The 12553-nt window shown below is 39.4% G+C and overlaps 1 protein-coding gene across 4 annotated transcripts in view; it reads left to right on the top strand.

Moving 5' to 3' along the window:
* LOC118772971 (sodium/potassium-transporting ATPase subunit beta-1-interacting protein 3) overlaps nt 1–12553 on the top strand; it is an 82266-nt gene that overhangs the window by 38229 nt on the left and 31484 nt on the right. For all 4 annotated transcript variants that reach the window (XM_036521679.1, XM_036521678.1, XM_036521677.1 and 1 more), the window contains exons 2-3: nt 1840–1977; nt 6052–6132. In XM_036521679.1, coding sequence (XP_036377572.1) covers nt 1840–1977; nt 6052–6132 — 219 coding nt within the window. The remainder of the gene's footprint in view (nt 1–1839; nt 1978–6051; nt 6133–12553) is intronic.

The following is a 12553-nucleotide window of genomic DNA, read 5'->3' as shown; positions in this document are numbered from 1 at the left end:
TTAATTACTATTTTATATCTATCTATCTATCTATCGGTCTCTCTCTCGCTCTCTCTCTCTCTCTCTCTCTATATATATATATATATATATATATATATATATACATAAATGTGTGTGTGTGTGTGTTTGTGTGTGTGTACAGTGTACATACAGTTTTACAATCTTTTCTTTATGGTATATGAAGTATAAATATATAGTATATGCTTTCCTTGTTGTATATATTTTAATTTAAAGTATAAATGTATACATACATGTATGACGTATAATCATAATAAAGTATCAATTATACATATATAGTATATTGCTAGTATAGCTAATCTAGATGTGGTAAATATTGCACTTCAGACTTCAGCTTTTGTCAAAAAGTGCTTTCATCAGATTTTGTGAACACAGGCTAGGTCTTTGCACAATTATATTTTTATGTTTGGTTAGACAAAACCCAGCACTGAATGTGTACAAATGAATTGCAGCTGTGTAATGTGAGATCCACACATGGCAAAACATTCTGGCCAGAGGAATGATTCTGAGAGTGAGCATCTGACCGGACTAATTGACATTGCTGTGTAATAGAGTTGTTCTGCACAGGGCGGTGTGGAGATGATGGCTTTTTAATGGCCTACATTGGATTCATGAGTGCCATGTCTCTTTATATCTCCTATATTGCGGGTAATGAAGGAGTGGCCGGGACCCAGGTGTTGAGGTGGCTGCAGGCTGCAGTTTGATTGGTCCCTGACTGTGTCTAATTGGTGGCAGCTGTTGGGCTGGGTAGTTATGAAGCGTGGGATTCAGGGGCGGGCTGATTCTGCTCCCCAAGGGATGCTGAGGCCCTCTGCCACTGCAGTGCCAGGGTGCAGCCAGGGCCAGGAAGTTAATAGACCTAGGTAACCGCGCAAACGGCGCCTCTACAACCAAAAAGGAAGAGCAGCTCTTGGGCTTGTTTGGAGAATAGTAATGGATTAGGAAGGATTGTATCAGCAAGGAGGAAAGAAGAAATCAGCAAAGAGAAGAAGAAGAAGAAAAAACAGAAACAGCAACTTGACCGTGATTGTCCGAGAGCTCTTTAACACACTTTATTCATGAAACATGTCATTTGTTCAAGGCTCCATACTTTGACAAAATGTAGGCGAGAGTCATTGCACTTGAGTGGCTGGTTCTGAATGCAGAGAATGTTGAACAGTTCATGGCGTCACAAGATAAAAAGTGAGCATTAAGGCCCTCTGAAACACTTCATTAGACAATTAAAAAGCTGGCCATTTATGCCTTTAAAGATCTGAGGAAGCTTCCACAATATCCACACTGTGATGCCTAATCTTCTTGCTGTCGGAAATCTATTCACAAGGGCTTATTAATTATAAAAGAAAAAACAGCGGTTAGGGAAGATACAGCAACTCTTTGACTTTTTAATCAGGTTGAGAACTTTGTGGGTTTTAGGACTGCATCAGAAATGGGATGTTGGTTTATAGATAAACAAATTGCCAATGAAACCTTTTGCTTTCCTTATGTCTTAAGAAAAGCTTTGAGTTTTAGATTGAACTTTTTATGAGTTCACAACGTGTTTGTGAATGTCTGAGCAAAGGAGAAAGGTTACTGCACACGGAGAAGCCGAGTAAAAGACTTTTAAACCAAGAGAAACTGTTCCTAGAAAGGTCAAGACTAATTCTTTTTGTGATGAAAACGTTTTTTTCAAGCCGTCTCATTCTGAGGCTATTGAGCTGCTATGCATTGTTTGCCATAATGCTATGTATTTGCAGCTGCAGTATGTAGTGTATTTGGGGGTACACACGTGCATTGTAATTACTGGAATGTTTTACCAATCACATCTCCTTTCTTTCTCTCCAGCTCGCATCATTAGAGCGACAGATCTTTGACTTCCTGGGTTACCAATGGGCTCCCATACTTGGAAACTTCCTTCACATAATAGTCGTCATTCTGGGACTCTTTGGGACCATTCAGTATCGGTCCAAATATATCATTGTGGTGAGTACTTGTCAACTTGTGTAACTGCACTTAAATGAAAACTTAGTCGTTCTGTTTCAGAATTTTTAAAGGTCAAATGTCAAGACTGCCTCTGGTGTTCCTGACAAAGTACTGTAAGAAAAATAACCTGGTTGTATGGTGGTGCTATGTGTATTGCTTAGTGTGGTGTTATTTTGGTGACAGCTTAAAATGAGGGCTTGGCTTTAAAAATCACAGCCTAATTTTCATTAGTTTGAATTTAGCATGCAGTTTCTGAAAATGGAAATGTGTGCACAAATGGCAAACTTTCCATATTTATCTGATTTTTTTATGTGACAAGGGAGTAGAAACACTTGATTGGATATTTTGAAGGTTTTAGCATATTAACTTTTTAGCAGTGTAAAAATTGCTATCTTGCTGGTCAGCCCAGTCATGGTTGGAGTCAGTCTTGTTTTAACACCCTCTAGATGCAGTTTCATTGTCATCCAAGATTTTTAACCATAATCACATCATTTTTTAGAAGGACATAATGTCCCTACAATATGCATCTCTAAATGAATGAACTATTCAAAATTGAGGTGTTTTCTTGTTATTGTAATTTAATGTCTTTCATCACCTCTGTTTCCCCTCATTACAAATTGAATTTAGATCAACAACCACAGATTATATGCCTTTGTCTTCAAAGAAGGTCTCTGGCAAATAGCGGTCAAATAATATCTCAATTTAGCTCATCGTTTTTTTTTTTTTCCTTCATGCAAGTTTTATAATAGAGAAGTAATTTATTCTCCCAATGCTTTTATTCCCAACCTGTTGTAGCTTCCAGTGTTAAATAAAGTAATTGTTTTCAAACAGCTCTTGTGTGTCAGGTTTCTAAGAGGCTCTTGACTTGTGAAAGCATTCATATAACTTCATAAAATTTTCACCATATTGTAGCTTTCCTGGGGGACTTGAGATGAGTGAACATTTTTGGGAATTCAATGCTCTGCCTACATTGCAAGCAGCCACACTATGAAAGTAGCTGCAGAATGCACTCGTTATTGATGTTAAGCATTATAGACAGTCACTTTGCAGCTCAAGTCAATTATGTTGCTTTTGCCTGAGTGTGGTGCCAAGTACCATTGTCACTGTGCTATGTTTAAAAATTCTGAAAATTAAGCTTCGCGTAATGTTATGAATCAGAGACCTTCACAGGATTTGCATGTTATATGTGCTTAGATGGCTGATATGGTTTGTTTAATAGAACCGGCTCAAATATAATCAGTCTGTGTTCTTTGGCAGCTATATACAGGGGTAGTTGTTAGAGTGGTGGATGTGTTAACCAGAGAGTTGCAGGGTCAAACCCTGCTCTTGTGCACTTTTGAAAAGAACTCAACCTGTGATTCAGTAAATACCCAGCTGTATATGTGGATAATATATTACATGTAAGCTACGCAAGTTGCCCTGGACAAAGGTGTCTGCTAGGCAAATAATGCAATGCGGTTTATTCAGTAACGTGCTGTAAGCGAATGAAGGTGAAACTGAGGTGAGAGAAAGAACGCAGAGATGTAGGATATCTATAATAAAAGAAGCAGTTCAGCTCTGCAGTAAAGCAATATCCTGGTCAAACAGTCCACAGCTGTTGCGTTTCCTGAAGGCTTACTTCCATCTGTGCATTCTATGAATTTTCCTGTTCATCCTCTATTCATCATTTATGCCATATGGATGTGGCACACAGTATGGGGACAATTAACTGGGCAAACAGGGCGCTCTTAATGGGACAGAAGCAAAGAGCAAACAGTCAGTTAGGTCGGATGATTGCCCCAGCACTGCCAGATGTGCTGAAAGGGTACGTGTTTTGACTTCCTATTTGATGAATATATATTTTTTACCACTACTAATGGCTTGCTTCTAAATGAAACTGAAAAAGCACATTACCAGGGCATTTTACAATTGCTCCATATGTGTGCGATCAGTTGAGTTGTCGTTTCTATATAATTAAAATAGAGGACGCAATTATGGTACCGCACATTTTCAGAATCGTTTTCTTACTTTTGTAAAGGCCAGCACCTTATTTGCATAATTATGGCATTTTGTTTAAATTATAATACCGGTAATTGAATAAGTGGCTGAATTAACTGAAACTACAGCCATGCTCCATTTAAATACTTCTGTTGGAATAAATTTGCTTTAATGACCAAAAACATAAATTAGCATCATGGCATATTTTTTTCTGAAATGAAACTAAACGTTTAACAGATTCTTTTCATATTTTAACATATTGTAGTCTGACAATACTTTTCATGTATGTATACATATGTTTACATATTTTACAGTAAAACCCACCATAAGTCTGTGGTTGATTATACACCAGTCACAGTCAACACAACAGCACTGCACCTGCATGGCTAAACACAGTATCATAATATTGTTGAATGTTTATTCACAGAGTTATTTTTGAGTTATTTTTAAAACTTGTATCACTTCCTGGACAGCTTAGTAGATGAATAGTCCTTTACAGATGGGCAGTACTGGAATGTAACTTGTTACATTACTGGAAAAAAACTGGGAGAACCCTGTGTGGTAGGTGGATTGAGAAATTTTGTCTAATTGAACGCACCAGCAGTGACAATCTGCAGCGTATAAGAACATGGCACAGTAATTTGGCAGAAATTATTAAGGGGTGGGCTTACATGTAGGCTCAAAGGGGCTGCTTGTTAATTAATTGCTTGTTAGTTTTATCCGTTGGGAAACTATTATTAACTTATTCTGCATCAGTGGCACTTTCTGTCCAATGGCTTTGGATTTTTATCTGGCTTGCAGAAAGAAACATGCTTCTACTGAACAGATATATTAGGCTTAGAACACACATTTCATTTCATTTCAAAAAAGATTCTTGGAAAATATTAACCATTGATCACATGACTAAAGGGAGCGCAAGGTGACAGTATCTTCAGAGGCATCTTTTTACACTGCCACCAATCATTTTAGCCAGCCCTGTACCTTTGGATCAAAACCTCCCTTTAAAGATCACTCCGTGCCTGCATCCCTTGATTCAAAACCCACCAGTCTCACTGAAATGACTTGGCTGCCTTCTCGTTGCTCTTTCCCTCTTCAAAGGCTTTACAGTGCAGTTACCAGCGCACTGCTCTGTACTGTAATATAGGGGAACCTGTACTGTGCCAGAGGGATGGCCATGAGTTGTTTGGAAACTTTGCAGGGAATTTCAGGGAGACATTAGCGGAAATGTTTCTCTAAAGCCTGTAATTATATCAATTTCAGAGCAAAAATTTTTTTTTTTTGGTGATTCAGCTTGGTACGCTTGAGTGCTTGTTTCAGGGACATGGCGCAGATGCCAGCTGCCAGTATTACAGAGTATTACAGAGGAGTCTCGTCTCTCCCGCTCCTCTAGGTCTGCTGTTTCCTTATTGCAGAGAATATGGGGGAGACTGCGGTGGTGAAATGAACATGCTAAATGCACTAAATTACTAGTGGTTAGCTAAGGGCGTCTTAGCCTGGTAAGATGTGGGTTAATGCAGTGAGGAGAGAAGCAAAGGGATGAATTTAAATGTGTGATAAAAAGCTCAATACCCCCAGGGAAACTCTGTGAAGCCTATTTTTACTCCCTTAAATCCCACATACCAGCACACCCATGATTTGTGCCTTTATGGGGAATTTAATTGCCTGTGTTTGAAATTATATGATGGTGTTACCATGTTCATAATTTGTATGTTCAGAGATAGCTTGGTTCAGGGTGGTCAGACACCATACCGATGGAATATATTTTAAAAAGCAATTTGCATGTATTTTCACATTGTGCAGAACCGGGCGGGGGCAAACATTGGGGTCCTTAGCATCATTGTGTTGTGAAAAGCAATGAGTTTCATTTCATTGGATCGATAGTAGAAGCAGGTGCAGTATTGCATTAGTGAATTGCTGATACCCACGTGGACATTTGGCTGGGAAAGCTGGGCTCTCTCACTTCCACGAGGTGCATTGTTGCTTGCTGTCCTTAATGCATCCCAATGGAGCATTATTGATGCTATTTTTTCCTTATTGATTTTTCTCGTGGCCCAAGATCTTCACAGTCCCTCTCTCTCTCTCTCTCTCTTTCTCCAGTACTCTATTTGGACCGCTCTCTGGGTTGCCTGGAATGTGTTCATTATCTGCTTTTATCTGGAAGTAGGAGGCCTCTCTAAGGTAAGATCACATTTCACCTGCTCGATGGATGTTTAGGGACTTGAACGTTTGACTACCTGGTACCTGAGTGTAACTAGGGTGAAACTATGGCTGACCTGCAGTGACCTTCAGAGTCAGGGCCTCTGTCTTACAGGCCCAGCAGAATCCCAGTTCCAGAATGAATGGGCTACTCATCAAGATTTTGGTGGTGCTGCATATTCTGTCGTTCAAGACAAAGCTTTATATTAATGGCAAAAGGCTGCAGTCTGCACTTTCCAGACAACTTTGCAATATTGCACCTGAGATATTGTAACTTTGCTTTAACACTGCTCTTTAGGTCCTTGAGGTCTAATGTGGCCAATTACATAACATTGATTATATGCCTTGGTAATTAAGATTAATGAGTGCATTCTTTTCATAATGCTGTTTTGTCTTGGCAGCACATTGCTGTGGCATTAAGCAGGAATTTAGCATAGCGTTGGCAGTATGCTCTGTCTTAAGTGATGTGTGTTAACACGGGCAGAAACAGTTGGTGTTTTGCTACTGTGCCATGTGTAAGTCCTATGGGTGTTTTTGATTTTGAATGCTGTACATGATAAGATCTGTGCTGCAATGCTAATTGTGACAATTCAGCTAGCAATTACATAGTTTCTTTGCCATTCCAGAGGAATTTGATAGCAGTACATAACCACAGCTGTATTCTGGGCAATTAACATAGTCTGTCAGAATGTTGTTATCTAATAGGAAGTTTTGGGTGGTATTGTTAAAAAAGCCCTCTTCTGCAGTATAATTAACTGTATCACTTGCAAGTATCAGAAAGTTGGACGGCATAACATTGAGTGTAATTATCTCTGATTTCACTTGCAAGTGTAGATTACTTTTATCCTTAGGCAAAAATAAGATGAAATAACACAAAAGAAATGTATGAAAATAGATACTGCATGTGCTTGTAGTCAGAAGTTATGATAAATATGAACATAGCATAATTAATCCATCTGAATGTTTCTGCTTACAGTATATACTTTCATACAGACATGGAGTAATGTCAGTTGTGTAATATTTTTATAGAAGAACTGGAGACAATGATGTTGACATGTTGTGATATTATCAATGTCTTTAAGAATGCATTTTTCTCTGGTGAATGATAAAATTGTTATTGATTGAATTACATTTTTGCAAGTATTTGATTTGAATAAGCCCTTAACAGCTATATCAATCAAGTCATTAAACCGCATCACCATAAATGCTTTCGAATTGACCGTCAAATTATGTGTGTGCTGTGCTGTGGCATGGGTTCAGCTTGCGTGCCATTTCCAGTTGAGAACATACACATATATCATTACTGAAAAGGAGTGTGTCTTTACATATTCACACTGGCACTTGATAGAATAAGCAAATAAGAGAAAACGGCATGAAGCTCCATCTCCTCTCTACTTGAATTGACATTTACGGAATGCTATTATCATTTCCGTCTACATTACAGATATGAAGGCGCTGTGATATTGCAACAACAAAATGAAGGATCACAGTAATTTGGTATTCCCAGAGCATCTTGGGTCACATTTATCTAAATTTGCTGTAAGGTCTGAAATGGTCGGGCATAGCTATTTCCGTTTCTGTAATATATCTTGATTAGCTCGGGAGGCTCTGGTCTGTTGGTGAAAAGGATGACTGGTGGTGAGATTGAGCCACAGTACTTTGCCTTGATGCCCGGAGGGAACTGTGCACTCAGCTCTGACCAGGGACCAGGCTCTGAGCAGGGAAGGCCCATCTGTTCAGCTGATTGCTCCGGTTGTCTGGGGAGCTGGTTTATCATCATCAGTGCAGGGAATGGAGTGGAACGGATCAAATTGTAGGAAATCACAAGATCTCTATATCCCAGGGAAGGGGCTCCCCCACTGCCCCCACAGAGAGTGAAACAGTAAGGGGTTGAGTTACATTTAGAAGGAGGAAATGGACCTTTCAAGAAGTTACATGTATGTAGTCTGACCCCATTTTGTTTAAAACCTGACATACTCATGCCTGTGGTTTTTGAATACAACAGATATATAATGTACATATATGATTAATTTGATACACAATGTATGCTTGACTCATTAACAGCTAACAAAATGCACATAACTAGTACACTAGCACATATTTACCATTAAGTTGACATAACAAGTTTGACCTGATCTTCAACTAAGATACTAACTATCTTTTGTCAGAGCTTGTAAGCAAAGTAATAATAACATTTAAAATGACAACATGAAATAGCAAAAAACAAATATACAAAAGAAACATACAGTGTGATTGCATATGTTAAGACAAGTTGGTCATTTTTAAAACTTAAAAATGTATGCATTTACCTCAGATGAAGATTATGTAATGATTCTTAATGGAGTCTTAATGGAGTCGCTCATACATGATGGGTGATTTTCATCAGGATTAATACTGTTGAAAAATTATTCAAGGACCAGACAATTGAGTATTCAAAAGCAAATTCCAAAATTCAGTTATAATTCTTGGTGCTGTAAAGGAAGACAGCCCTGTAAATGAAAATATTTGTTAGTACACTGAGTCATATACACATACCGTATGTAATAATAAATCAAAACTCTGTGTCAAATGCTGTCAGTCTCCATGCCAACTAGTAATGAATGAAACAAAGTGAATAAAGCCACATTTTGTCAAACTCAATTTTGCAGGAGATAAAATGCAGAGTGTATGCTGTGTGAATCCAGACACTTATTCCCTGGGGCCTCTCGACTACTGTTAAAGTGTTTAGGCTCAGAGTTCTTGGTGTTGGTTGTGACGATTTTGTTGCAAGGGAAAATGACCTTGTGTACTTCACCACCTAAGCTTTAAATCCCTATGCTTAAGTATCCAGTATGTTGCAGGAGATGCATATCATTGTAGCTGTTTCAAAAGAGTGGAACTGTGTTAATCAAGTACATGATCTCCATGCAGTTTCTTATCGGTAACTGAAATGAGAGACTCTCTCAACGGTTTGAAGGCAGAAATGGGGACAGCTGTAGTCTGTGGGTTCCAGCAGAATCTTTATAGCTCTTGTGCCAGAATTCTTGTGTGTGCTTAGCCTCCTGTCAGTGTGTGAGGATTGAGGAATGACCTCAGTGTCCTTGCCCACAGACACCAGCGGCAATGGAAGATATGGAGAGGAAACTTGAAGTTTTTTGCAGTCGTGTTCCCAAGATTATCTCCAAACGTCACTGTACCCTAGAGAGAGAGTGCAGCGGAGGGGGAGGGAGGGGGGGGGGGGGCTTGTGAAGTTGACTGAGAAATCCCTCTGCTTGTCCGATGAACTCAAAAATGGGATTTTAAAGTGGGGAAATTAAAACAAGATGAGTGTCTTGTAGATGTTAAGAGTTGAATTTTTCAGCCGCACAGTCCTGATTGAAATATGCTAGGAGCCCTTGTCTCACAGGAATCACATTTAATTTAATGAAAAATGAGTCGTCTGAAAGGATTAGCGAAAATGAAAACTTCACTTGCTGCATAATTACTGTGTATGCCAAGAAAACCTTTCCACAGGACTGAACATTTTGCTACTTATTGATTCATTATATTTTTCAGAATTATAATACAACGAAATAAGATTTTATCAGTGCAAGGAATGTCTTAGCACCCTGAGATCACCTTCTCCTCTTGTATACCTCACAAGTTCATTTATTAATGAGTTGGCATGATATGGCAGCTGCTTGTTTAGTGTTCAAAGTATCTTTGCAATACTTTGGTACTGTAGCAGTCAGGGTAGCAGTTGCGAATCAAGTTTGGAAATGACCCCATTCACTACAGAGTTCTCCAGTAACAGCACTGATGTTTAAGTGGAAGGCTGAAACCAACACAGCCTGAATGTGACAACGTTCTGTCACTTTTTGCAAGGTCATACTTGATGTTTCGCTGAGACAAAAATAGGCTTTTTTATCAGTCGGCAGGAGATAGACTTTGGTGGTCTGAAAGAGGCTCTAAAGGAAAAAGAGAGGCCATGGTGCTGGTGTGAGGGCCTTTTCTGCTGGTATTCCCAGAGAGATTAGATATCCCATCTTATCTCTGACTGCAACACGGATCTCGGTCCTCCCTTTTCACTCTCCAAATGAAAAAACGGGGGCCGTTTTTTTACCCCCTCACCTCGGGTCGCCATGACCAGACCAGTTGTGACGGAGGGAACAACATGCTTTTGTATGTCGGGTGGCCTCACAATTGAGCGGTTACTTGCTCTGTTGTTTTGGCCACAAAGGGAACCAACCAGGCCTCGACGGCCTATAAGAAAAGCAAGCTCCTCTCTTTCAAGGGGAAGGGAAAACGATCAGCCCGGAACCAGCCCCAGGACCCAACTGAATGGGGGCTGCGGCCCAGAGAGGCAGGGGAGCAAAGTGTGTGAATTCTTCCCAGCCAGCCCACTGAAATCTTTTCAATTTCATCAGTGTAAACACTGAACATGTGCACTTGTGTGCATGTGATTGTGTTTATGAAAGGGAAAAAAAAATAGGATTGGTTACTGTTCTTGGGCAGAGAGACACATGTAGATGTCACTGCCTGTTTTATTTGTTCGGCAACAGTTTATCTTGTTCTGTAGTTTTCACAGAAACTAATCTAGAGAACACCCATTTTGATTAGCCGTATATTGAAACCACCTCCCCTCAAAAAGCTCCATGACAATGGTGATTTAATTGTATATAGCGGCATCTGCTTGTTTAACATATTGATAAATGCGAGTGAAAGGCCTGTTCCTCCCAGATTTAGTTCCTTCTCCTTTATTCCTTTTATTTATCAAAGAGAAAATTAAATGGCTTTGATTAGCATTTGAATGAGAGGAGCCCCACTGCACGTCTCTCCTACATATGGGGCCGCTTTGATTTGGGTAGTGCTAGGGGTTCCTCTTGCAACTTAAATGTTCCCCTCCATATTGTCTGGTTGGTGAGGACATTTTACAACATAATGAAAGCCACATGAATTGTGTTTTCTGTGGCTTGAATGCATTCCTATTGCTCTTTCAGTCAGAGTAATTTTATCAGTCATTTTTTAAACAACTGAATAGAGTTTTTTGTTGGAAGTAACTGCAAGGGCAGTAGAATAACATAATTATGAATAATGATTTGCACAGGGAGCAGTTTATGAGAGTAAAAGCAAGTCCCTTTAAAAAGTACTAGGCTGTAAACATTGTTTCCCTTGTTAAGTTTTCAAATGAAGCTAATTGCTGGCATGTATGGGCATATGTTTTACTTCATATCATTATGTCAAGAAATTGGACCTCATAGATGATGATGATTATACCCCAAAGGTAAAGTCCCTATAGCGTGCGCTTTATACAGATCCATATCCCTCCTTAATAGTGAACAGCAAAGATTAAAAGCAACCTACTATCCCTTAATGTATTTATTTATGTATTAATGTATCCCTAAATGCAACATTTTCATATGCATCAATTCATTAAGAGGAACATGACATATATTTGCTCTTTGTATATTTATAAAATACATTTTTGGTTTAAACAGGTGTCAGCTGGTGATTGTCTCATTTTCAGGGAGAACTGAAGCAATCAAAATGAACATAAAGTTTTTATTTCAATTTCTTTGGCAGACAATATGAAAATGCATTACACTGAAGGCATTTAGTGGGAAAATATATTTGTGTGGGGTGAGAAAAAACATACAAGCTATTATTATATGTTCTAAAGAAAATAGGATCTAAGCCATATAGTTATCATCACGCACAGCTTGGACCTATGAGGAAATTGTGCATTTGCAGCAGACTGCGATTAACAGAAATATGCCAAGAGAGATGTCAATTAAATATTACATTTCATATTGAATATCAGAATCTATTCAGAAAGATCAAATCATTGTTGGATGTATAACACACTGAGTACAAAGCATCAAAACTTATTATTTTACTGTCAATCTGTGAATGAAAGAGAATCTTTTCAACATCTTTCAATAAAATATGCTCTGCCACACTCGCAATGCTGCAGTTATTTGCAAGTCAGACATTGCAGACAGAATACCATTAAAAAGTTAAAAAGGGGAATGTTGAATACATTTCATTGCAGTGACTTGAAATTAAGCGGTCATACCGAATTTATGAGTCGTGGAACGTCATTTGACGGTCATGGGACTTAGTAAAGCTGTGCAGTGTGTATGTGGTGAACACAGGGGGCGGTGGGGGGGGGGTGGGGGTGTTATGATGCCTGCAGGACATGATGATGGTCTGGATTTGCCAGGCCAGCAGAATGTGGGCCTGCCTCTGTTTCCCTCCCACACAAGCCGTTGAAAGGGTAAATTATAAGAACGGCAGGTCGACTGAGGAGGTATCCATCACAGCTCCGGGCGGGAACACCGCCAGCACCAGGAGGCGGCGGAGGGAGACGGATGTGGATCGTGGGCCGGCCATCCATCACGGCACCTTCAGGAACAGGGGGAGGAGACCTCTGCTTCACTCTCTC

This window comes from Megalops cyprinoides, chromosome 2 (genome assembly GCF_013368585.1).
Source record: "Megalops cyprinoides isolate fMegCyp1 chromosome 2, fMegCyp1.pri, whole genome shotgun sequence".
Classification (NCBI taxonomy): domain Eukaryota; kingdom Metazoa; phylum Chordata; class Actinopteri; order Elopiformes; family Megalopidae; genus Megalops; species Megalops cyprinoides.
The sequence above is the reverse complement of the archived record's forward strand: the minus strand, read 5'-3'. Positions and strand labels throughout refer to the sequence as shown.